The sequence below is a fragment of the Dromaius novaehollandiae genome, chromosome 2, assembly GCF_036370855.1.
Source record: "Dromaius novaehollandiae isolate bDroNov1 chromosome 2, bDroNov1.hap1, whole genome shotgun sequence".
NCBI classification, from domain to species: domain Eukaryota; kingdom Metazoa; phylum Chordata; class Aves; order Casuariiformes; family Dromaiidae; genus Dromaius; species Dromaius novaehollandiae.
Genome location: NC_088099.1, coordinates 23868858 through 23895650, shown reverse-complemented (window position 1 = coordinate 23895650; position 26793 = coordinate 23868858). Strand labels below are relative to the sequence as shown.

The 26793-nt window shown below is 35.9% G+C and overlaps 1 protein-coding gene across 2 annotated transcripts in view; it reads right to left on the bottom strand.

Annotated features, from left to right (window-relative positions):
• Window positions 1–26793, bottom strand: part of MINDY3 (MINDY lysine 48 deubiquitinase 3) — a 62729-nt gene that overhangs the window by 30698 nt on the left and 5238 nt on the right. Inside the window, exons 2-11 of one of the 2 annotated variants that reach the window (XM_064505991.1) lie at window positions 24883–25005; window positions 23085–23164; window positions 20876–20933; window positions 20227–20400; window positions 16346–16397; window positions 14284–14398; window positions 12859–12932; window positions 12303–12382; window positions 5968–6038; window positions 4688–4768 (exon numbers count right to left, since the gene is read on the bottom strand). In XM_064505991.1, coding sequence (XP_064362061.1) covers window positions 4688–4768; window positions 5968–6038; window positions 12303–12382; window positions 12859–12932; window positions 14284–14398; window positions 16346–16397; window positions 20227–20400; window positions 20876–20933; window positions 23085–23164; window positions 24883–24898 — 801 coding nt within the window. In that variant the 5' untranslated portion in view covers window positions 24899–25005. The remainder of the gene's footprint in view (window positions 1–4687; window positions 4769–5967; window positions 6039–12302; window positions 12383–12858; window positions 12933–14283; window positions 14399–16345; window positions 16398–20226; window positions 20401–20875; window positions 20934–23084; window positions 23165–24882; window positions 25006–26793) is intronic. The other variant, XM_064505990.1, reaches the window with a different exon arrangement.

Here is a 26793-nt window from a genome sequence, read left to right as displayed (position 1 = left end):
AAAATAAAATAAAAAGTCATCTTCGGAAAACATAAGGACAGTCTGAACACAGCAAAACAAACACTTTCCTTGGAAAGCATTAATTTGCATCTTAGATGTCTCAGCCAGGAGCTTCCTCTGTTCATCTGATTCTTCAAGTCTAGAAATGCTACAGTGCTGTAACTGAAAGTGCATAGTTGATTCTGTCATGGCCTTTGTGCTCCCTGAAATGGGAATGAAATAGGGAAGTTTTTGAAAATATCTTACACAACTGAAAATTGTCCTCATAGACAATTTGGGTCACCTGAAGTCACTGAAGACACATTCCATGTTGTCTTTTTGCTTTCAAAGAACCTGGATTTAAACTTCCAGAACATGCAGGTTAGCATTTTGGCAGGTAGCACTTGGAAAGCAGTTCTTTCTTTCTGTTGTCTGCAGTGAAACATTTTCCCATTTTATTTCACATAACATTTCAACCTGCTTGTATTCTTTTCTACAGTGACTGAATAGTGTCAGCCTGTCATAGCTTCCTAGAATATCATTTAAATAACCAAGGACTGACTGTAGCGTTTGATCCAAAGCATCATAGCCTTTTTGCTGTATTAAATAAATTAGAGCTGCCCCAATTCTCTCCTTTTTCCTTCCATGAAAAAGATTAGACTGTGTAGTTTTAAAGTTGACTTTTAGAGGACATTTACAATACTGTACCTTTGTGTCAGCACCATCTGACAGAGCATGCAGAATACTTAGCGTGTCAAACGAAGGCTTCCTTGTTTATTTTTGCTGGCCTGAGGCAACTTGAGTTTTCTTACTCAGCGAAAGGAAGGGAGGGAGGGCACAGAGGGACAGAAATGATGTCTGCTTGGATTTAGCTGCCTGTGAAGAACCTACATATATATTTTTTAATAAGGGAAAAATCTATCCTGTTGCAAATGCAGAACCTGTGACCACTAGGAGGAATAGTCACCCTTATCTTTTTTCAGACAACAAATTAAGTTTGGATTCCTGAGCATCAAGCAACTTTCTTGCCTTATAAACAATCAGTCTTAACTGAAAAAAAGAAAATATGCCAGTACTAATTATAGTTCCTCACGAGCACTCGCCCCTCCCCACAAGAAAGTATTCCCACAAATTTTTTCAGCTCTATTATGATACACACCTAAGTATCAGAGTTCTAAAGAACTAACAACTTAGGCAATATAAATCTTTATATTACCTTCCAACTTCGTTACATACGCATCTGTAGAACAATCTGTAGTATTTTTGGTCAAGACAGCCTATCTTAGAAATTAAAATGTGGTAGATGTGAGGTAAAATTTCATTTCAGGTGTTTCCTGAAAATTCTATTTTCTTTCATCTAGAAAGAACTCTTCCATTGAAATGGCTGCTAGTAGACCAAAACACTATGATGGGTATTTTCATGTTTCCATGTTTTGGAGAAGAGGCTGTCCACTGCATTTCAGATCACTGTGTCTGTGAGGTGGCCTCCAAAATATATAAAGGTAAATAACTGCCCAAAGACAGGCTTTCCAGAGCGGTAACCACACAGATTAGCATGCTCAAAAATAATCTGTAAAAGACACATCAATCTGTAAAAGCTACATATCATCTTTACTCTAAGTTTTTTATATCCAGAAGGAGGGAGGTAAGACAGGAGGGACTGCATTCACTCGCGTCAGACCAGAACAGCGTTGGATAACAGCTAACTCTGCTTAAGTTCCTGACTTTACAGCCAAGTCCCAGGAAGAAAACTGCTTCTCTCTTTGATAAAATGTGCTTGGACCAAAATTACTATTAAGGAAGAAAATACTTCTTAAGTCATTTCTTTGTACCTCCATTTACTCGTAGTAAAATGGAGATGATAATACTTCTGTACATCCCAAATGAGTTTTGATGCTAAACTAAACATGATAATGTGGTAATAAAGACAATGTATACATATAAAGAAAAAAAAATCTCTATTATTTTAAGTACCTAAAATAATGGAGAAAACTCTTGAGCCATTGGTAGACTTGTTTTAAAACTGGGAATTAACTCAGCTCTCACTGTTATTAGGCTATTTCAGGGAACAGCAGTTAGACAGCTTAAGCCCAACTATGTAAAGCTTTTCTTTTCACTTTAAGACGCTAAGTGTGATCTTCGGCACAAAGATGCTGTGTCACATTTTGCTCATTCAATAAAATCCACTGAGAATGTACAAAAAAAGCTTTAGAGTGGCAGCTATGGAACACATTTATTTACTCTAGAAAGGGCAACTGAAAAACATTTCTCTGAAAGTCACAGCTACAGGAGAATGGTTCAGATTTAGAGTAATATAAATATTTTCTGGCAGACAGCTCTCTGTAACATTTTTAGTATTTAATTAAAAATGCTCTCAGGTAAAAAAATCAGGGTGGCTGGTCTTTCGTTCCATACTTGAGAGAACACTGCTTATTGCTGTACTTCAAGTGAAATTTAAAATCTGAATGAAGCACCTGTGTACTGAAGGACAGAAGCCAACCTTCCTTGAGTAGGGTGATAAGCAAAACTGGAGTAAAATATTTTGCTTGTTCACCTTTCATTGCTCAAGAAAGATCTCCAAGATAGTAATAAAGATTTTGTCCTGTTCCCCTAATTCCCACGCTGCCAGCCTATAGTGACAGCATTCTAAGATTATCTTTTTTCTACACTTCTTGGGCCAACTACCCAGCTAGCTACAAAAGTGACTGCTACTCTGCTTACAGCAGCCTAATGTTCTTGTACTTATGAACATAAGTATTAGGCTGTATTTGTTTGTCTAAAATTAAACTGAACTGCTTTTGGCTCCTCTCTCCATTTTTCTCTTTCCATTCTGAAAGTCTCTGTCTCATGTAATCAAATTCAACATCAAGCTGGAAGTATCAAGCATGACCTAGAAAACTGCACACACTCAACGACTTGCCCACTAACCCTTCGGCAACAAATTCAAACTCTGTCCTGTAGGTTTTGACGTACAGCTTCAACTGATAAAATAATGCATCATGAGCATGGTTCAGTATTTCCACTGTGACATCTCTGCTCCAACTGAAATGCCCACCAATCCTGACTTTAGAGAGGGCGAGATTAGACATGCAAAGTATGTACTCAAGGACTTTTGCAACTTTTACACACCTTTGACTCGTCTCTTTAACAAAAGACTATCTGGGGGACTCTTTGCCAAGCTCATCTTGCTTCTTTTTCCTGCTTTATAATTCCTAAGATATTAATCACAAGGTGAAATTGTCCACAGCATAAATGGAGTTTGGTGAAGAAAGAGGAACCAAGTTGTAATGGAGACAACAGACACTGATGTTCAGTTATTTTATACCCACCTAACAGCTCTCAAAATCCTAAAAGAAAGAGCACTATAAATGGATTTCTGCCTGGAAACAGACATTGTAGATGCAGAACATCAGAACGAGTAATAACATTCTGGCCATGCATAACTGACTTGTAGAAGAGTGATTAGGTCTATTTGCATCAGACTGGTATCTATACAGTGAGATACCACCTTAGATAATTTTTCCAAAGGGAATTATACTATCAATAAAATTTCAAAATTTGAAATCCAAACACTCCACTGGAAAAGACTGTTTCTGGTAAGATGGTAAAGCAGAAGACAAATATTTAAGGAAGGATATAAATTTTTATATTAGTATAGAATAGTGGGGAAAGAACATTTATTAGACACAAGAAATTTGTGTAAATTCTAGTATGTCTTTTGCACAAGAATATGCAAGACAAAACATGGACTAATTCAGTGAAAAGAAAGAAAGTCTTTATTTTTATTTGAAGTTACAGAAATAGTGCTGCAGGAAATAACACACTGCTAAGATGTACTTTTTAGAAAATCAGTTATTTTTGTTTCCTGTTTTTAACGATTAGATAGGCCAAAGTTTGGGGGGGCGGGTTGGGTTTTTTTTGGTGGGGGGGAACTTCAACACCTGAGGAAATTATGGCTTTAAATTTGTCACAGGTTTTAGTATTTATTTTCAGGATTGATACCTTAAAATAGTTATTAATTTGTAAGATATTGATTAGAGAAAAGTCTGCTTCTAGTAAGTACTAATAAATGTACTAGTAAGTACCATTTTTAATTTCGGTAAGTACTTTTAAGCAGAAAAAAGCTTGCAGAAAGAAAGAAGTTAAAAATGTAAGGAAAATAATTTACTATCTGCTACTAGAGAAATACAAAGTGCTTCTTGAGAAAATTTCATCTGGGATTATAAACTGAGAACTTATTGCAAAGACATTTTATATGCTCCACAGATTACAGTGAGTATCTGTTAGAATAAATATTAAAAATTACTGTAACAGTACTGATACCTATTTTTAAACTAGGACACAGAAATCTATAGTTATATATCAAAAATTGTGAAAGTACTGTCAGAGAGATTAAGCTACAGTCTCCTACATATAACTATTTTCAAGTATCTCTTGTACTATAGATATTTGAGACAGAACACATCACAATCATGGTGCTCTAAAGCACAGTGTTCCCCAATAAATTAAGCTAGAACCAAAAAATGTCATTAAAATTTAAGAGATATCACTAAACCATTTAAACAGATCTGCCTTCAAGGGAAAGCTTATTTAAAAGGTTTAGCAACTTTTTTTTTTTTAAGCCATGTGAAACTTGCATTGTAGAACTTTGGATTTATGTGGTGTTTATCTGCCTGAGGTCACGTAACAAAAATTGCATCTAACATACCTTGGCAAAAAAGACTGTGAGGTGTGTTTCACTGCCAAGTATCCAAATAGGGAATTTTGGAGATTTCAAATAGGAGCCAACCTAAAAAAGGTGCAGTAAAATCAGAAACACAAAGCAAATCCAAAATCTCAATTAGCGACTAAGTTAATGACAGCCCAGTTAATGAAGTCCTAACTGCTCTCAAAAACTAATACAAAATATTAATCAAAATTACAAAACAATGTAAAAATAACTGGACTCTAACTTTGATCCGACTTCTGATTGACTTGGAAAACAACCACTGAAATAAGACTTATATCACTGAAATAGGACTTCGATGAAAAAGTGGTAACAACAGTATTCCATATTACAACCTTTGGAGACACCGCTTCAAACAATGCACATGAATAACTACTCTTGTGCTTAATAATCATACAGTCAGATCCTAAATGAGGTAGAAGTCCACTTGATTTATGAGTTGGGTTTGGATATATCAATTCAGAACTGACATTTACCTAATATGAAGGCATAGCTACAGTCAATACACCAACATTCTGTGAACTACATAATTCTCTTTAACCACAATCTAAGTTAAAGGAATTCAATATAGTTTGAAAAAGAAGCAAAGAAAAACAAAAACCTTTGGAAAGTAATGGTATTAATCCTCAGTTTCAAAAGTATTATTTGTAAGGCATAAAACTTCTTAAATAGAATCCTTAAATCAAGAAGTTCTGTATCACAACCAGAAGAAGTAATACAGATTAGGCTGCACTTCCATAAATTTCAGATATGGATAGATAGATACATAAAGTAACTGCCAGCTCTTGCACACATTATATTCAGAACACATTTAGTTAATAGCAATTCTACCTTGTCTATACACGGCTATTTATTTTAAATGGAAGACAGTCATAGCATAAAAAGAGAAAAACAGTAGTGCAACATTCACAACAGCAAGTCACTTGGGGACTTGATATTGTGAATAGGGGACAGTTTTAAAGCCATCTACTTAACTTGCATTAATCTTGAGTTTTGTGAAAACAAGCTCTAATTCATTATATAAAAATTGGTGCAATGAAGTTTTAATTTAAATAGCAAACAACATTTATTGAAAAAGTTGCATTTAACAATTTTATTACATGATTTTTATATAATATTCTTGGTTTTAATTTGAAGTTGAAAGTACTTTAAAAATCATTTAAAATCTTTGATTGTTCAAGGTGAAGCTTTTAGAAATGCTGTCAGCAAAGAAACCAATGCCTTAATGAGAAAAACATTTTAAATTACACAAGAAAGCTTACCTTACAGTATCTGAGAGATTCCATCAATGTCAAAAAGCCTACTGTTGCCTGTTTATGTATACCAAGAAGTTCTGTTCAAAAACAAAACCCAAGATTTATTTTAGAAAAAACCTGCAAAGCCTCATTTAAGCCATTTTTGCTTGCTTTCAAAATCAGTCAAGTAATAACAATTCTAGAAGATCATGCAGTTTTATCAACAATGAATAGTAAATCACTAAGGTATGGTCAAAAAACTGCAAAGCTCTAATGCTTTTCCTCGTTATAAAATAAAAAGGGCCGAATGGATAGTTTTAACAGAAGTTTGCTGTCGATAGCCTGTTTTCAAAAGTTGTTGGATTTATTAGCAGAGGTACTTGTAACTTGCACCAAAACTGTTCTTATGAATAGAACAACTATCCTAAAGGAATACTTTGTTTGGGAGAGGCACGGGAAAGAGTTCTGTGGCTAGGTTTATCTTCATCATGTTACATTATGAATACAAAATGATACCTTTTTAAATAATAGTTTTGTTAGTAGGAAGGAAAGAGTTCACTGAATCAGATTTCCTCTACTGACTTCCATTTAACCTATTATATCACTCTCAAGCACACACAGCTGTCAGGAATAGCTGAACTATTCATGTACTTTGAATTCAAAGCATACTTACAGAGCCTCATTTGAGGCTCCCCAACAGAGAATGAGAGAGAACATAGTTCTAATCACAAGGATCCGAAGCAGCTCTGGGATCACACACGCACTGTCTCAGCAGTGCAAGTACACTCTTTAAAACAACTGTTAGTTACCTAAACACAGAGCTGCACATACCTGATACTACAAGTACTCACAGAAACATGCAACATAAACTGACCAATTTAACAAGCTCTGGCATTTCCTTTTTCAGAGAATGCTGATTTTTTCAAATTTGAAACTTCCTTCTGAAACACTTTCAATTGTATTTGTCAACATTGATGATTCATGTACACCAGTAAAAAACTATGAAGTCTTTATCCATGGGCTAAAGCCTCAGGACTATAGCAAGCAGAAAAAAAATGTTTCAAATATAAAATATTTCACCTTCTACTGCACTCAACTCTGCATTTCATTACAACTCACAGCACTAGGCATGGCATGCCATGCTTCTTCACCAGATTTGAGTCTAACTCCCTGAATTTTGCAACAGTGGAGAAGAGTTATTATAGCAACAGTTTAACTTTTTCCTCTGTTGTTTAGCCAAAAACCCCCCACCAAAACAAAAAAAACTCAAAAAGTTAGATAAGTTTGCCATATTTGTGTCTAACTTACAAACACTGCCTCATTCACTACCTTTATGGCATTTAAGTACAATTATTTCCTAGGAGTTTGCATCTGTCAGCTTATATATTAAAAAGATCCCCTTGCTTCTCTTTAGCTTCTCTTTTGGAAGTTTTTTGAGCCATTGGTCTGAACCTATGCTTGCTAGGATTATCTTCAAACTTGCCTTGAATTAAGACATCTGGGGATGCACAGATCATACTCTGCAGAACACTGACTAAGACCTGTGTTGCTATAAGTGGTAATACGCTTAGATGAAGCACTGAGGGCAAAGACAGCTACCCCAATTCAAAAAATTAATAATGGAGCCTTCAAACTAGGGAATAGCTACTGTTCAGAAATAAGATTTATATGCACCATGAAGGAAAATGAATGGCAGAAGCACACAACAGTATATTAAGGGACCATAATTTCAGCTAACTTATCAAATGAATTTTGGGGAGAAAAAAAGATAAATAAAAGGAATATAAAAATTAGTCTGCTAGACAAAGCCTTCAAATTTTTGGAGTTGATGGCCATGACAAAACAGCAAAAAAGTCAGATATATGTAATATTTACTATTCAGAAAAAAATAAAAATCAAATGACTAAATATTTTGCTTCCCCTGACAGATAACAAGGTGGTAACTAGGACAGATAACCAAGAGTTGAGATTCTGGCTATGACTGTAGCCATGGAGAATGAATGTTCTAAATAGCTAGTAGACTGCTAAATAGATCGTGTATCTGAAAGATATTAGGTTAACTTTAGTCCATGGACACTGGTCTACCAATGCCTCCTTCAGAATCAGTTGACAAAGAAGTGGAGAGAGAAAAAAGCAAAAGTCACTCTTGGGTAACTTCAGAGGAAGCAGAGGGAGCCTGTTTTCCCTAAACCAAAGCTAGTCTTTGTACATATCCCCTCCCTGTCCAAGGAAACAACTCCGTTGGAAGAGATCTAATAACACCAAAGGTCATTTAAAGAAAAATGAATAGTTCTGCCTCCTGCCAGAAAGCTAGTCTCACCTTTTTTAAAAGGACTTTTGCAAGTGTACTCCAACTCCGAAGAGAGAGGAAATCAGAGCCTTAAAGTGCAGGCCCCAACTAGTGATGAAGGTTTTAAAGTTTAATGACATTGTACCAACCGTATCAGGATACTGCCACCTAGCGACAATGTGAAACAATACAAATTCTTGGCACTACTTAGAAAAAAGCATGTTGTTACAGAACTGTTTTTCCACGTTTAATAACTGCACCTCACATAAAAATGAAGGGAAGCTTTTCCAATTAGTTCTGTCTAATAAAATATAACGTTTGTGATTTAAATACAGAAGTGAAAATAAGTGGATAGTTCTGGCAAAAATACCCCCACAAAACCCACAAAACATAAAAAGAAAGAAAAAAGTCTAGAGAGATTCTTCAAGATTTCTATCCTCAGAACCTCTCCAAACACCATAACCATCTCTCTCCATACCTGGTCCTCCACTATATTTTCTATCCCCTGGCTTCTCCTCAATATTCCCAATTTCCTTTATCTTCTTATACCACCCAAGTAAGGCTACATATGCTGAGTAGTTATAAGCTGTATGGGTGCTGACTAGTCAACTCACAGGCAAAACCTAACAGACACCAAGTTCAGCATACAGTCTTTCTCATTGGAGGCATTAATCTGGGTTTCTCTCTCTCAGGCAGCTTGTGAGAACTTCTCTCTAAAATGTCGCATGCAAAATTTGATCGAAACTAGTTGTGTCCAAAGTTACTTCATGAAAGACAGACAGAAGACAGATGAACAGCAACAGCCATGTAAGCTTCTTTTCTTCAGGAAACCTACAACCTCTCATACTTATTATCACAGTTATCCGTGGGAGGAAAAGAGATTAAAACAAGAACAGTTTAAAGGGCACTCGGTAGATAGGAGACCAAAGAGAAGGCTAGAAAGCCTTCATAGTTTCAGCTAGAAAGCCTAGATAGTTTCAACTTGTTAAGACAAACAGTGGCTAACAGAAATCCTAATTAATAACCTTTGCTCTGCTTGGACACTTTGCAATACGACAAGAGTTAGAGCTCTGAATATCATCTGCAAACTACTTATTAATTCCTGGAGTCTGTAATTCAGTATCATCTTTGTCACTCATGAAATTAGTGACAGTACTTTCAAAATAGTTTAAAAGTAATTTTAAAAATCATTTACTTAAGTAACTAAGATGACTTATCTAAACAGTTGAACAAGATGTAGTTTTATACACAATTTCCACATCAAAATGCAGAGGAAGTGTCATTTTGAAAATTCAATTTTGTAAGTGTACTTACTTATGATAACAGTATCATTCACCTAATATTTTTCCTGTTCTTGCACTGCAGCTGGAACCTTCTCACTATAGTTTCACCGCGGCCCCTGCAAATATTCCATGAACTACTTCACATCCTTTGCTTTCTGCAGTTCTTTAGCAACCCCTTTCCCCCTCTATGCAGGAATACCTTTCCTGCCTCTTAGCTTCCAAAATTCAACTAAACTGACTAAACTAATTACAGGAGTACTTGAAATCTCTTTCCATTATGTATACACGTAGAAAATTTGAGCAGCACTGGCAATCAACTCTTGCTAATGAGTAAGATCTCCCAGAAAGAATCTGAGAGACAAAGGAGGGAAAAGGAACTGGAAGCTTTTGAAAACAGTTACATTAAACGTAGAACAGCAAGTTATCCCAATGCAAAGGAAAGTTGCAAACACAGCTCAGGTTATGATTCATAAATCACAATCTGAAAATCAAAAAGAAAATTAAAAATGCTGAATGGGATGTACAGATAAAACTAGAAAGACTAAACTACAACAAATTTCAGTTAGCAAGGGGAGGATAAACGACAACAACATTCTATACATACAGCAGGAATCAGTAGTAAGTGACTGACGAAAGAAAATAATACACAGAAAGTAAAAGTACTCAAAGCCATCTTTGCTTTAATATTCAGAAAAAGGTAAATGATGTTAGCATATTCAAGATTAAGAAGGAAATAATGGCGTCATCTGGAAAAAAACAAAATTGGCTAAAATACTGTAAATGACAGACAAATTTAAGTTTGCAAATCCAAATGAAATTCATTATATAACACTTCAGTAACTCGAACGATTAATAATTACCATATATATGTGTAACACAGGAGGTGCCAATTGAATGGAAAATGAAAACAGAGTACTTAACAACAAAAACAAAAGAAAAAAAAGAAAACGGATGACTTTAACCTCCAAAAGGTCTTGAAACAAATTAGTAATCAATTTGCATGCACTAGAAAGATTAAAATATAAAACTAGCCAGTATAGGCTCATCAATAATAGACTGCACTAATCCAACCTAAACGCCCTGTTAAGTAGCCCAGCAGATAAGAGTGAGAAGAGCTAGATACCATATGACTTGACTTTTATTAACCTTTGACAGTCTCCAAATGTCATTCTGAGAAGTCTGATAGGGAAGTATAGCCTGCATGCAATCATAATCACATGGATGGCAATTAACTAAAAAGTCTCAAAGGAATTTAACTGTTGATTGTCAAAACAGGGCATTTCAATTCAGGTCTTGCAAGGCTCTGTCTTAAATCTCAGTTTAAGACGGTATTTCCAACAATGACTTAAATAATGGAAAATTCTGTAAAAAAAAAAAAAAAAAAAAAAATGTGGATAAACCAGAGATGGAGTATGTGGCAGTGAGAGAGAGGATGTGAGCACTTCCAGAATTTGAAGAGTTACTGGTTTCAGACCACCATCTTTTCTACTTGTAAGATAAAATTCAAAGAACAAAAAAGCGCAATACTATACTTCGAAAAAAGATAGCAAATGAAGAAATATAAAATGAAGGAAGATCTGGTCGAGAAGTAGCACACTGATAAAAAAATCCAGGAAGTCAGTAATGCCCTGCCATCACAAAAAGGTAATTCATACTCCATGGTACACTAATAACTTCTGTGTATTAGACGCTTGCTGTTATAGGCATCATACTTAGAGATGTCTCCAATATGCCTATACTTTCATGGCACAGAACTCTGAAGAGGTCTAGAAAACATGAGCTATGAACAAAGGCTTAAAAAAAAAAAAAGTTTGTCAAAAAAAAAAAAGACCAAAGGAAAAAAAAACAATGAAAAATTATGACAATAGACTTAATACAGAAAAGGGTGGTATGGTGAAAGTGTATGAAGAATAAATAGCCCAGTTTACAACAAAAAGGTTTATGCTGGATATTGAAAGAAAAACCCAACAACTTCCCATTAATATAATATGGTCTAACACTTACAGAGACTATGAAGTCATCTTCATGAGACGTTTCTGAAAACTGGCTAGGCAAACCACACCAGAGATGCTTTAAAGATACGTTAAATTGCCTCACTGCTGTAGTTCAGACAACACGGTCCTTGATGTGCTTTCATCCATACAATTCTATAGTTCTATAGTCCAAAACTGAACACAACATTCCAGATGTGGTCTGACAAGTGCCAGATAGACAGCAGGAATCGCTTCCCTTGACCTGCTGGCTACACGCCTCCTAACACAGCCCACGATGCAGCTGACTTGCTTTGCCATAAGCACACACTGATGACTCATGTTCAACTCGCTGTCCACAGGGATCTCCAGATCCCTTTTTTACAAAGCTGCTTCCTAGCCAGTCAGTGCCCAGCCTGTGCTGTTACATGGGGTTAGCCCATTCCAGATGCCCTTAGTGAAATTCATGAGCTTCCTGTCAGACCATTTCTCTGGCTTGATAAAGTCCCTCTGAAAGGCAGCACTGTCTGCCAGTGTATCGACCACTCTCCCCAACTTGCTGAGAATGCACTCCCTTCCATCACCCAGCTCATCAGGTATTTTATAGTTTGACCCTGCAGCAGAAAATCCTGTAGTCACTGATACTAATATCAGACATTTTGTGCAGTTATATTTTATTCCCATTTGAGGTCTACTTAAATCAAAGGACAGTAAACAAGGAGACTATCAAAGCAGAAATATGGCATCCATTCCAAATTTGTAGATCAGCATTTCCAATGCATGTAAAAATTAGGGAGAAATAAAATAGAATCAACTTACTCATTCCTGAACATTCTCTGTCTCCATCCCACACATTAGAAACAGCATGCCCCGTCAACAGAAGGTTAATCAAGCTTTGGCTGTATAATATAAAGAAACATTATTAAACAATATTATTAAAAGGGACACAATTTATGTTTGAAAAGTGGTTATTTCTAAGTAAATGAAAAAGTTATTTTATTACTTGGGGAGCTAAGCAGACATTTTCTACTTATACTATTTTAAACTAGAGCATATACATAGTCTGGCCACACTAATATGATCTCTACTCTTTCAATCGACAATTTGACACAAGAATTTAGCCCTGAATTTGAGAACTCTTTTTCAGAAAATTCAGCAATAAAAGAAACATTTCCTCAGAACCACTGATGCACAAAATGGAAAAAGCGTAGAAACAGGAGGCTATATTAAGTGTTGCTTTTAACTATTATAAAGTTACAACTGAATCCTTTTTGTAATCTCAATAATTTCATAAAAGAACAATCAGTTACAGAAATGTTAAAAAATTACCCCACTAATCTGTTTTAAGTGGTAGCAACCATACTTTCCAGCTTACCTTCCATGACCGTAAACAGGGTCTATCAATGGCTCAGTTGCATCTTCAATTTCATTTTTTATGTTTTCAATTCCCTGAGAAAAAAATTACAAGTACTTTTTGCCCTCTTAAGGATGAATAGCAACATTTACAACAACAGAATGCAATCGTAAAACAGAATGGTTGAGGTTGGAAGGTACCTCTGGAGAGCATCTAGTCCAACACCCCCCCACATACACACTCAAGTTGGGTCACCTAGAGCACACTGCCCAGGACTGCCTCCAGACGGCCTCTGAGAATCTACAAGGACAGAGACTCCACAACCTCTGGGCAACCTGTTCCAGTGTTCTGTTACCCTCACAGTAAAGAATTTTTTCCTCATGTTAAGACAGAACTTCCTGTGTTTCAGTTTGTGCTTCTCATCCTATTCCTTGGCACCACTGTGAAGAGTCTGGCCCCATCCTCTCTACACCCTCCTTTCAGGTACTTAAACACATTGATAAGATTCCCCCTCAGTCTTCCCTTCTCCAGGCTGAACAGTCCCAGCGCTCTCAGTTTTTCCCTCATATGAGAAATGCTGCAGTCCCTTAATCATCATAGTAGCCTTTTGCTGGACTTGCTGTACTAGCTCTATGTCTCTCTTGCATTGGGGAGCCCAGAACTGGACACAGTACTCCAGATGTGGCCTCACCAGGGCTGAGTAGAAGGAGAGGATTACGTCCCTCAACCTGCTGGCAACGCTCTGCCTAATGCAACCCAGGATACTATTGGCCTTCTTTTCCACAAGGGCACATTGCTGGCTTATGGTCAACTTCTTGTCCACCAGGACCCCCAGGGCCTTCTCCACAGAGCTGCTTTCCAGCAGGTCAGCCCCCAGCCTGCACTGGTGCATGGCATTCTTCCTCGCTAGGTGCGGGACATTGCACTTCCCTTCATTGAACTTCATGAGGTTCCTCTCTGCCCATCTCTCCAGACTGTCAAGGTCCCTCTGGATGGCAGCACAGCCCTCTGGTGTATCAGGCACTCCTCACAGTTCTGTATCATTAACAAACTTGCTGAGGGTGCACTCTGTCCCTTCATCCAGGTTACTGATGAGTAAGTTGAACAATACTGGACCCAGTATTGACTCTTGGGGTATACTGCTAGCTACAGACAATTAGAGGCAGATGTTCTTATGTAACGAATTAAGACTTAAACACACTTCTTGATAGCAAACTGTCAGAATATGTTGGGCAGGATGTTTCCAAAATTTGTAATTCTTCCAGACGGGTTGGGGGGGAGGGGGAGAGACTGAGCTTTTCACGGTTTTGTGCTGGAAATCTATTACAACACAAATATACCATTCTATCCATGTATCTAGTTTTGACCTGGTTCTTCATACAAGTTCACCTTTTACAGAAGAAGGGTAACATGCTCAAACTTTCTCTTAAACAAAAAAACGCAAACCTTTGTTAATATCACAGAATACAGGAACAGCAACACTCCGAATCTGTTTGTCCACACTGAATATTGATCCCAAACTGCATCCTTCAGTTCAGGGAAGCTTTTGAATGCTCGCTTGCTAAGGAAATAAAAAACAACAACAGAAAAAGGAGAATGTATTTAGATGAAGCATTAGAATAGTGTCAGCGAAGTACAAATGAGAAATATTAAGACTTAACTTTGAGTTGTCCTAGTAAAAGCTGAGCAAAATTGGTGTCATGTACACAATAACACAGCAGCTATTCTGCAGTTAATATAACTGCCACAGAGTCATTAGCACTTATCCATGAGAAGACAGTAAATAATTCTGGAGCAATGTGCAAAAATGACCATAGTTTTCATATGCAAACATTAAGCATAGTTACACACACTTGCGATAGAGCTGAGTGGTGTGAACAAACAGTTCTGGAAAATACTGTTAATAATGAAGTTGTGAAGAGACTGCATGTCAGCAGAATAATGTCTGCATTATGTTTTGTTCTGACAGACATTCAGTTCATGAACAGTGGGGAAAAACTTCCATGAAACAGTTAAAACTCTTTCTTGATGACATCTCATGTTCATTAGACACTACCATATCCAACAGATGGACTGCTTTTCAAAATGCAACTTTTGAAAGCAGTTGTTCAGCCTTTAGAAGAAATCCAGCTAGAATTTTATTTTGTTAGATTCCAGCTTCGGAAAAAGTAAACGGTTCAAAACCACCAGCTGTAGATAAGTATCTGGGAAAATATCTGGTTGCATAATAGCGTTGCTGCGTGGCTTATAAAGTAAGGCTGGTGGACCATATGTTTAAAAATAAAAAAAATAAATAATAAAAAACAGAGGGAAGGAAGAAATCCATCAGATTCCAGAGAAGTGATGCACTTGCTATTTCTTGGGATAATCAGAGCTAAATACTGCTTTTCAGAACACAAACATTAGTGTATACTGAGTTATTCAAATAAGATCACATTCTCTGCTCATCTTGCATAAATTCAGGTATATTATTTTCTTTTTCTATTTTTTGCCTGCTTTTAGTAAAACTTGTTTTAAAAAAAATCTGTATATCTGCACAAATATGTTCATATATGGGTTTACTCTGGCTAACACATGAGATTTTAAACTACCTTTTTTCATCAACAGAGTATACAAGGCAAAGGTTCTGAAACCTACCACTCAACTTGCTCTAAAGGCATATGCCAAAGCGTTCATTGCCAATGGCATAGATTAAGAGAAGTTGAAGTGGGCACCACAAACCCAAAGACTGGGGAGAGATCAGCGTTTAGCTAGGATAAGGTTACAGAAATTACATATTCTTTCCTCTCTTTCTTCTTTCCTCATATGAAAATATTTTTAAAGAGCAGAACAAACTGAAGACAATAATCAGAAGTTATTTCAGTTTTAATCAGTAACTTTTCCTATCTCAAATATTTTTGAAGTTCCATTGGTTTTTTTCTTCTTCTTTGGCATTTATTTTTTATGAAGAATAAACTACTCATTGTGAAAATAAATGGCAGTTACCATTAAAGGTAAACTCACTTGAATTGTAAACTTTGCATTTACACCCAAAACCCAACAGTGTTTAAGGTACATGAGACAAAAATAAGTCATGTATATGAAACATTCTTATAAAAGTTTCCTTTATTGTCTCAATTCAGAGAAAACAGTAGAGGCTAAGTTTTTTTTCTTCTTCAGTATGTGTCATGCAAGTATTTCAGTTAGAATCACTGTTTTGGAAGACTGTGCACAAAAATTTGATTAACGTCATTAACTTCATTAGATGTGTTCACGTATTTGAAATGCATAAGTTATCTGGGCAATTTCCCACATTGCATGGCTCCAGTTTTTTTTCAAGTCTAATTTTTATGCCTAAAATTATACCCCCATTTTAAATTGTAAAATGCAAATAAAATAAAAACTTGAATTCCAAGTTTAACCTGGCGAGAAGCATTTAAAAAGCACCTTGACATATCCCTTTCAGGGGCTGTGAATATTAGTGTAACTTCAAATTATTGTATTTTAAATGTTCCAACATGTTACTTACTGAATTAATGCATGAAATCGCTCAAAGCCAAGCTCTTCGACAGCCAAGGCAGCTATACACAAGAGACACTTTTCAGCACTACACATGGCAAAAAATGACACAAGATACACACAGCAAGCTAGTATATTTTCAAGCTTTAATTATATTTTTAATTTTTAATCCTGCCTTGACATTCAATTATTCTTTTTTAACTAACTAGTATAAACTAATTTACTGCAACATTAAGAGTCCATCATATAAATCTTTGACTACATCTCTGTTTGGAGTAATCAGTTTACTAAGAGCACAAAGCCACTGGAGTGTGTAGCCTTGAAAATATTTGTCAAATATGATGCTGTTGATTTTGTACAAATTATGACTGTTACAAAGTCATCAAGCATAAGCATACTACAGATATAATTTTGCAGGTCAACAAGAAGTATTATTTCCTACCGAAAAGCAGGCATGATTATTTGGACCATTTTAGAGCAGTATCAATGTAAGAAAGCTGTATTTTTTCTTCAAATATACATCTGTATTATTGGGGCTTTCTTTTTTTTTTTTTTTTGCTTTTCCCTTTTAATGCTTATTTATTACATACAAGTAAAATTACTCCATACAGTAATACATCCTGTTTTTAAATAAGCTTTTCATTGTTTTCAATTAATTATGGACAAATAGCCTTTCAAATAGAAGTGTCACTTCAAGAAAGCAAAAAAATACAGCATCTAGTGTCTTCTCAGGTTCAATACAGGCTTTATATCTTTGTTCCTCCCATAATATTTCCAAATCAGGGAGATGAAGTCAGCTTTTAAAAACAAGTTTTCTTTTACAAACAGGAAGTTATACTTGTCAACTGTGTTATTACCTAATTCTTATAGGCATTCAAATATTAAGAATTACAGCAGTTGTTAGTGCCCTCTATGTCCATAATGATTTCATCTTACTGCTAGTGGAGTAATATACAAAATAGATAGATCAACTTTCTGAGAAAGGCCACTTAATGTTGAATTTTTAAATAATGTCTGATCATGCAGCCAACTGAATTTGACAACATACAATTCACTGAATGCCTGAAGCATTTATTATATTATTTATCAATTCTTCCCATGAATATTTCTTGTTATCATTTTTATGCCCTTTCTGACTGTATGTCGAAAGGTGCATTTGATTTGCTTACATGCAAATACAACTGATTTTCTCTCCGGCAATGGAATGACACTTCCAATTTATTTCTACTACAGAAATAAGGAAGCAGTAGTCTTAGAGTGATAGTTTTCGTCTTTTAAAAAAATGACAACAATCAGAAATTGCAAAAGTTAGGTTTTCAGGATGAAAATTAGAATTACAAAAACTGTGGGTTTTCTAACATTTTTGAAAAATATTAAACAATACAAATCTACATCGCAACAAAACTCCAAACACTTTTTTTGGTTAATAAGTGTTTTTACAAGAAAGGTTATAATTGCTACAGGAACTAAAAAAAGCTCTCAGAATATAGATTTTTTTTGTATGCAAAAAGTTAGAGGGAATAAATTATATAAAGCAATCTTTGAACCTGAGAACTTGCACTATTACAGCCAAATGCATGGCCAACAACAATTCATTGGTATACACCGCAAAAGCAGATGAAACAAATGCAACTAAATTCAGTAAGTGTGCTCAAATCCACCTTTTGTTCACATAGCTGGATTACAGCCAGTTTCATTCTGTTACTACAGAATACAGTGAAATGGTAAGAGACCTATTGTTTGAAATAGACAACAAAGGGAAAGTAGAAGAAAACCTGAAGAGAAGTGTAGCTAGACATAACCCAAACAAGGTTAGATGGAGACAATATTTTATGCAAAGGAAAAGAAAGAACAGCAATAGAGTATAAGCTGTAAAAGAAAGTCAATTAGAATGTAATTTTAAGGAATTTCTATACTGCTGTGTCTAATCATATTTCATGGACATTCCCATATTCAATTCCCAAATAACAGTAGCCTGCCACATGGAAGTCTATCTGCAATACTCCCTCCTCACTCTACACCATCTCTGAACTCTGGCATACTATGAGAATACCTGCTTCTATTTCTATTGATTACAGCAACCAAACAAGAAATACATTTTTCTTTCACACTAGCAGTGACAGAACTTGGCATCACCAATATCTTATCTATATCTAGATGTCCATAGCAGGACAGAAAAAAACCCAAACAAATCTTAAATCAGAGAGTGTATTACATTATATAAGGCAAAAATAAATACTGTTTGAACTGCAGATCACATAAGGGATACGTTCCCTGTCTAGCAATGAAAGTAGAAAGTGAACAATTACTAAGATTGTTCATGATAAAAGCAGACTGTTCATGGTAAACATATTTTGTTCTTCCTAAGCACATCCCAGTGTATAAAGTACGAGGTCGGGCAGAACTTGCAACCTTGTTCAGAAACATGAAAAATATAGATACATAATAGTATGGATTACTTTATTTAGTGTCAGAGCTGAGAGTCAAAAAAGACTTTCTGCTGGACATATTTTCTACAGTTAAAATTCCTAAAAACAAGGCAGTATATTAACAAACATGACAATAAAAGCCTAGTGATAACTAGGCTCTGTTTCTTTTTTTCCCCTCCTCAAAGAAAACTTACTAATATGAGCAAAAGCTTCATAGACAACTGGAAAATCCACTGGAATCAGTAATTTCAAGGTTTTTACTGCCTCATTATTATTATTATCTTTCAAAGAAAGAACAGATGTTTTAAACAGAAAAGTTGTAGAGACAACCTCTGTTTAATACTACTTCTAAATAAAAAAATAGTGCAACTTTGTAACTCTTAGCTGGTGACCTGCTTTTTTGATTAAGTGACATTCTAATTATTTGAGCAGTCTAAAGCACCTGGAGCAATTCACAGAAGCAAAGATGACTTTTACCATAAAAGAGCTCCAGCACTACTTACTGCTAAAGCTAGCAGTTCATGTACAAACCTACTTCCACAATTACTATGTTGAAGTTATGCCACAAACTGCAGAATAACATATACCTTCCATCAAAAGATGGCACCTTTAAAAGCATGTTCTCATGTGAAGAGTTTTTCATACTTCTGAAGGGAAAATTGGGAACAAAAAAGAAAAGAAAAATAAACTTATCTTTTAACACCTTTGACATCTCCTATTAAAAAGATTAATAAACATGCACCTCAGTGATCATGAGCACACAGATTAAAAATTTTCCATGTCACTGACACCACAGTGGTTAGATACGCATAGATGCCTTATCTTAGTGCAACAGATGATGTTTACTAGGTCCTCGATGCCAGTTACTAATGACGGAATCAAGACATTAGCAAAAAGCAGGTAACAAAAAATTCTAACCTATAAAATACTCCGTTAATCTATCAGAAGATGATTTGGTTCAGCTGTATTGGTACTGCATAGAATCAAACATGAAGGGAAGGAGGCTACTTCTACCTAAAAGGGTATCCAGAGTATTACAGAGCAGATGCTTTGTCGAATTTCTTACAAAGGCTGGAATAAAACAACAGTAAGTAACAATTTAAAATATTCCTCCAGTGTTAGGAAGCATACAAATATTTCCAAACTAGAGAAACTTCAGGTCCTAATAAATTATCAAATAAAATTGAAACGATTAGGCAAATTACTCAAACTCAAGAGAAATACATATGAAAGAACTCCAGTGATACCACATTCCTTTCTACAAAAAGGGTCAATGCCTCAATTTACAACAGACAAAAACCTATCTATTCTCAATGGAATCACAAAGGCAAAAACCTCAGCTGTATAATAATAAAAAGTTGTAGGCCCTCAAAACAACAAAATACTTCACAGAATGATAGGTAATTTAAAACAGAAATACTTCACAGAATGATAGGTAATTTAAAACAGAAATACATCTTACAGCGTTGTTCCTCTTGACGACTAGATTCTGCAGGACTTTCAGAAATACTAGCAGTTTCTTCAGTTGTTTTTCCTCTTATCCATGTTGCCAGAGAGTACGACTCGGAATTATCAGAGCAAGCCATTTCCAAAATATCACATAATGTATGACAGAGAAGGCTCTTCTGCTCTTCTTCTGAAAGATCAGAGACCTATGTGAATTGAATTGCTGCTAATAAGCATCTTAAATATGCTATTAGTATCTGATATATATATATTAATGCTTTCTAAATAGTTATTTCAGTTTATTAATTTTTATATTCTTAATTAATAATGTTAATTGCTGTGCAATTATACTGGACCAGAAAATTATAAAGTTGTCTTTAGAAAAGTGTTTTAATATGATTTCTAATCCATCTCTTATCCTAATAATGGATTTCAATTAATCTAATATTATACAAGCACATAAATACTGCAGATTGGCATAGATCTCACAAATGGGAATTTAGAGACCTGTAGTATGCATATTGTCTACCTCCTATAAAATGGCATAGGAATACATTTAACTAAAAAGAAAGCATACAAACATTTAAATTCTTTGTACTATGACTTGCCTTACACATTATTGAAAAAAGAAGAAAATAAATGAAAATAAGAAGAGGTCTTGGTACCTGGACAGTCTCTCCAAGCAGACTTCTCACTGGTAAAAAGCCTCTTCAAAAGGAATGCCTTTGGTATCAAAGCATCAAATAATTATTAAAATACAGAACACCACCATCACAAGTTCTACACCAAATCATTTTTGCATGTTACTGGAAAGGCTTCAAGTTTGTCATTAGTCAGTAAGAAGACCTGAGCCTGGGCTTTTTACTGATTTTTCACACTCAAACTAATTACAACTGTGGCCTTATATATAAATAAATTCAATATCGTTAAGTTAAAACCTCAGGTATGCCTCGAATGCACACAGAGTACATATTCATGTAAACAGCTTCAGACTCAGGGTACTGTAGTAGTGGAGGTATAAATATTGTGCTACATTCAACTGACAAGACAACTCTGGTCACCCAGAGATCAAAGAAAACCTCTCTAGCAGTTAAAAAGCCCACCTGCTTGAATTATTCCAAGTCCTAACTTGAAGAAACTTATAAATCTCCAAATCCCTGTTTCATTTTTTCCTCAAAACTAAAGTTACAATTCAAATATCTATAACTGATAAGTTCTAGGTTACATAGGAACAATGAAAGAAGCAGCTTCAGGAAGCAGGTTCTTGCTTTCTAATGCCTCTGGTATGTGCTGTTTCAGGTATTTGCAGCACCTTAAAAACAGCTACTGAACTTTCACTTCTTCCTTGAAAGACTCCCTCCCTCCCTCCCTGGCTCTCCCACCACAGCTCTTTAGCACACCTCTTGTTTCAGTAACTCACGGCAGCAGTAGGCACTACAAGATCTCTATGCTTGATCCCTTCCTCCTTCCCTAAATGAAACTCAGCTGACTTTTAAATTTGCTGTAAAATACTTAATTTCAAGGGAATTAAATTACATATAAATAAGCTGGCAAAAACACCATCTACAAAAACATTCAGTTTGGTAAAGGCTCGGGCCTCTCCTTAATTTTTCAAGGAGCTGGCTGATCTGATTCAACCCTCCCCCACTCCTCCAAAATAAAAAGCCTGCAATTCTCACATCACAGACCAGACATGCTTGCTACATCTGGTCTTAAGACCAGAGACAGCAAAGAACTAAGCCACGTTACAGAGTGCAACCAATGCTAAAATACAAAAGTCCCATTCATAGCTCACAACCTAAAACGGGGTGCCCCTTCCTCTGGAACAAGTCTTTCGGTGTGATCAGCATTGGAGAGTCTCAAGGGCTACATACGGACATTTATGAGTATCACATCACACACACCAGAGCTGCAAGCAACCCCATGACAACAGTTGTCTGGCTTGGGTACTTCTCATCCCATATCAGATTCACCCTGCTAGGAGACTTAACGAATACGTCTCCTATTAGGGGACAAGGCCTCAACACAGATCTAGACGTACCTGCACAATTTGATCTATGTGTAAGAGGAGGCAAGAGCAGGTTACTAGAAAAAGTAATCTGGCCCATGACTCGGTGTCTGCCTGTCTCTACATGGCACTTCTAAGAGAATAAAGAGTAACTGCGAACTAGACAGACTGCTCGAGCAGAGCAGATCCAGCCCACAGGTCTTAGCTCTAAACCAGTCAGAGTTGCCCCAGAAATAGTACTTCAAAGGGTATGCATGTAGCCCACAGGACACGATGAAGTAACAAATCCAAAATTCACTATCACAGATACGTACGTGAACATATTCAAGCACATCTGAAATTCTGAGCAGATGTCCAGAATAAAATACATTCATCTGACATGCTTCTATTCAGTTCTTTTGCTAACTAGGATTGGGAAGCTAAGATTTCTCTTCTTACATAATAAATCCAGATAGGTTTGAAAATAAATTACTTCAGGTATTTCTAATACAATTAGCTAAAGCAGCTATTGTGACACAGATATTACCCTTCTAAGGAAAGGAGAATTTGAGAGATTAGGCTTTTGCTTTCACAAGAGTTTCATCTATATCTAATCTTTCACTGGTCCCCTTTATCGTGCATTCCCCACTTAAAAGTTACCTCTGCTTGGATCAGCCTGCTGCACTTCCTCAAACAAGCCCACTCCTGCAAACTTATTTTCAAAATCAGCCCATCTCTGCCTTTTTTTGTACTTAACCTTTCATCTCCTCCACACTACAATTATGAAATTGTATAAAACTGATCTGAAAAAAATTTTATATTGAGAAAAAATGATGTCATTTTGGGCTTATACATTTTAAACTATTCCTGCAATAAATACATCTTACCTGTACAGGTGCAATCACTGCACAAGGGCCACCTTCAAATTGTTCTAATGCAGTTGATTCAGATTCACTAAAGACAAATCCTGACAAATGAAAACAGCCCACATTTAGTAAAATATGTAAACAAGCATGCTTGTATGCATATTCCTCCTTAACAGAAATGACACCTGCTTTTTTCATTTTAAAAGATTAAATAAGTTTGCTATTTCTTTTTTTTTCTGATCATGCAACAGAATCTGGTTAAAGTACTTGAAAATAAAAAAATAAGAAATCATGGATATGGGGGGAGAGCAAAGAGATGAATTATTTATCTCAGCAGTGAAATCATGACCATAAAGGGCCAGCAGCTGGGATTTTAAAGCAGCAAAGAGATTTTTAAAAGTAAGACTGTCAGTAGAGTAAGTGTGGTTGAATGCTGAAGTCATAATACAGATTTTCATTTCTTACAAATCAATTAAAACCTGTGTAGAAGTGATAATATTTGGTCTTGCATCATATGTAAAAAGTCTTTGGAGCTTCACTGAATATGTGCAAGGCATTTCTATTCCCTATTAAAAGCACAGTACGTACACCTTCCACTGATCTCATTTTTGGCCAACCAATGTTTCCTGTTAAGCCTGAAATATGCTGAGTAATTCTAATATTCACCTGTAACCACAGAAACAAGCCTCGTAATCATGGGTTTTTTTTGCAGAAGATACACCATATTTATTGATATGCAAGATCGCCCCCCCCACCTCCATCTTTAAGGTTTTTTTGTTTTGTTTTGTTTTTTAAAAAACTTCCAGAGTTATCTTTGAGTCACATAATACAGCAAATGTTGGAACTATTACTGAAAAGTTGTTTGTAACTGCCTTGCCCTTAAACTTTCCTCTTCAAGATATGAATAATCATAGCTCACATTTCTCATGGATAAAAACATGGAGGATCATTGTGAGTAATATCTTGCATTATTCTTAAGTGCTGATTAGATTGTGCTCAAGTGATTCTAGTTCAATGTAAACTAAAAACCATGCAACAGTAGGCAGCAGCTGACCAGCAAAGGCAAGCAAGTGGGGGCAAGGAGAAAGACTAGGATACAAGCGTGTATTTTCACAGCAGTGCTAGTCTTGGTAGAAAGACATTCAGTGCTTCTCTCCTACCATTTCTCCCTTCCCCAATTCCACATTATTACCATTCAGCTATCATATCAGAAGAGTCCCTAACCCTTAGATATGAATTCAAATAGGGGAAATGCACCCCCAATGCAAACTTCCGCACTACTGCATGACAGGTACATCATACCAAGCAGCATGAGAGAGGACTACTGCACTTTTGTAGGCTGTATTTCAGCAGAGAAATGATAGTCATTCAACAACAGTATGGCAAAAAAATGCAAAATGGATCAATGCAGTCACAGTTCTTAAAAACTGGAGTTTCCCCTGTATCTCACAGCAAGGGTCCCAGTCTTCCTGAACCCAACGTAAAATGTACGGTATGATGACATATTTCAAGTCCAAGGCTCAGATGCTCATCACGCCCATTTACCTTGATCCAGCATCACCTAATTTAGCAATGAAGCTCCATTAATCCATACCACAGCCAAAGTTTGCACTAGCGTCAATTCATTCACTTGTGCACATGCCCTAATACAAAGTATCACTAATCATTTGAACTATCTTAATTAGTTTGTGCAGGTTTATCCATATTAGAAGCCAGGTTTTCCTCTAACTTCAAGTGTTAACGCATGCATCTTAGCACACCGCAACAGTACTGGTTTTAGTTGTTTTAATGATTTAACAACTACGGTAAAATGACATACTTGGTTGTGGTACCATTTAACCACACTTAAGAAATATCTTGGATTTATTTCACATTCTTCAGGGTTCTGATAGAGAGCATGAACTGTCTCAGCTTATCACTGCACTGCTTTTCAAACTGCTTCCTAAAAATAAAGAAAATTATGTGTGACCTACTAGCGCGAATACAAACTTGGGACAGACAATGCAAAATTAGTATTATACAGAATTTGACAGAACACAACCATAGAGAAAAAGCATAAACAATGTCTAAAGCAATACAGCACTTCTTTTTAGCGAAAAGCTGTTTAATGCTTAATAAACATAAAGATTCTAAAAGCTGTTTAGCATATAATAGGCTTCAGGATTTTAGTCTTGCTTTCTCTTTTAAAACTTCTGCAAGAACTATAAAGTCAGCTCAGGCAGAATTTCAGAAAGCTGCAATTTGAAGTCCAGTTAAGTGCAAGGCTACCTCAACCTGCAGTCCTACTGTTTTACTTTTTCTTTGTTCTCCGCAACAACCATGTCATGGACACACTCTGTAAATATCCATCAACTCAGTGCCCTTCCCTTACAATTTGCATGAATGTCCCTCCTTTAAGCTTTCAACTGAGACTGTAGTATGTCTGATCCAGCCTAGTTTCTACCTATTCTCAGTCTTAACATCTCATATCTATCACACATCTCCCTTCACTCTCAAGATGAAGCTTCAATAGCAAAATGGATGTAACACAGCTGAAAATCATCTTTTGCCCTATCTGCCTGCCTTTTATCCATACATATCATCATCATTTATCTATAAGAGACATAAAATAACATTATCATCATTCACCCTCCTTCTCACTTTAACACTATTAACTGTTCCATTAACTCTATTTCTTAGGAATCTTAAGTAGATCTTAATTCCTGTTGGCAATCAAAGTACTTCTAACATTTTCACCTACAGTGCCTGCGTTATTCCCAATTTGTCTTCATATCCTTTGTCCACTATCAGTCATATGAAAAAGTTTTATTTTTACTTCCTAGAATTTAACATTTATAAAGGCTGATGTTTATTTTCTTATAATTTCTAATTCTTAACTTTTCTACATACAGTTTATCAAAGCAAATGTATGACCTAACTATCTACTCTTTTCTTTCATCTTACACTCCACATCGTTGTCTAAATTGCTACAAAAATCATTCATTTTTCTGCTCTGGCCATCTTCATTCTTCTTTGCCTCTTTTTATTATTTGCCTATTTCTAAAGAAAATTCATTTATTTACATCCAAGACATTAGTGTCACTGCCATTTTACAAAATATACTGTACACCTTCAATCTTTTTGCTTTGTGCACACTTGTCTCCTTCATTCTGCAAATGAGTATGACTTCAACTGCATTACAAAAACAACTTGTTCCATCTGTGATACAGTCTAACCACAAAGATGCTGTGCTATTCATTTTTTTTTCCTCTTTATGCTTGGCCAGCCTCTTCTCTCACCACGGAATTGTATTCCATTCCTTTTTGGGGATATAAGAACTGTCTGACAGAACTACTGTAGTTTTTATTTTACCATTACTACCAAAGGGCAAGGTTTACAACATGTCTCAACATTTCATTCTTTGTCTAGAGCTGTGTGTAGAATGACAGATGCATTCTGCATGGGGCTTTGGGTTATCAAAGTGTAGTTTTTTGGAGCAAATAAAATTTCTGAAGTTTTCTGTGAGAGAAAAAACCTTTCCTGATACACAAAGCGGAAGAAGTGTTTACTGCAGCAATACCACAACAAAACGCTATTTAATGGGTTGTGGATAAGGAGACAGGAGGTCCTGGAAGGGTTTGAGCAAAGTAGGAAATTTACCTTGTAGGCTATCAGTAAGTTGGGCACCAAGTTGCTGGCAAACAAGGTGAGGTTCCAACTTACCTGCCTTCACACTTTTGTCAAAAAAACC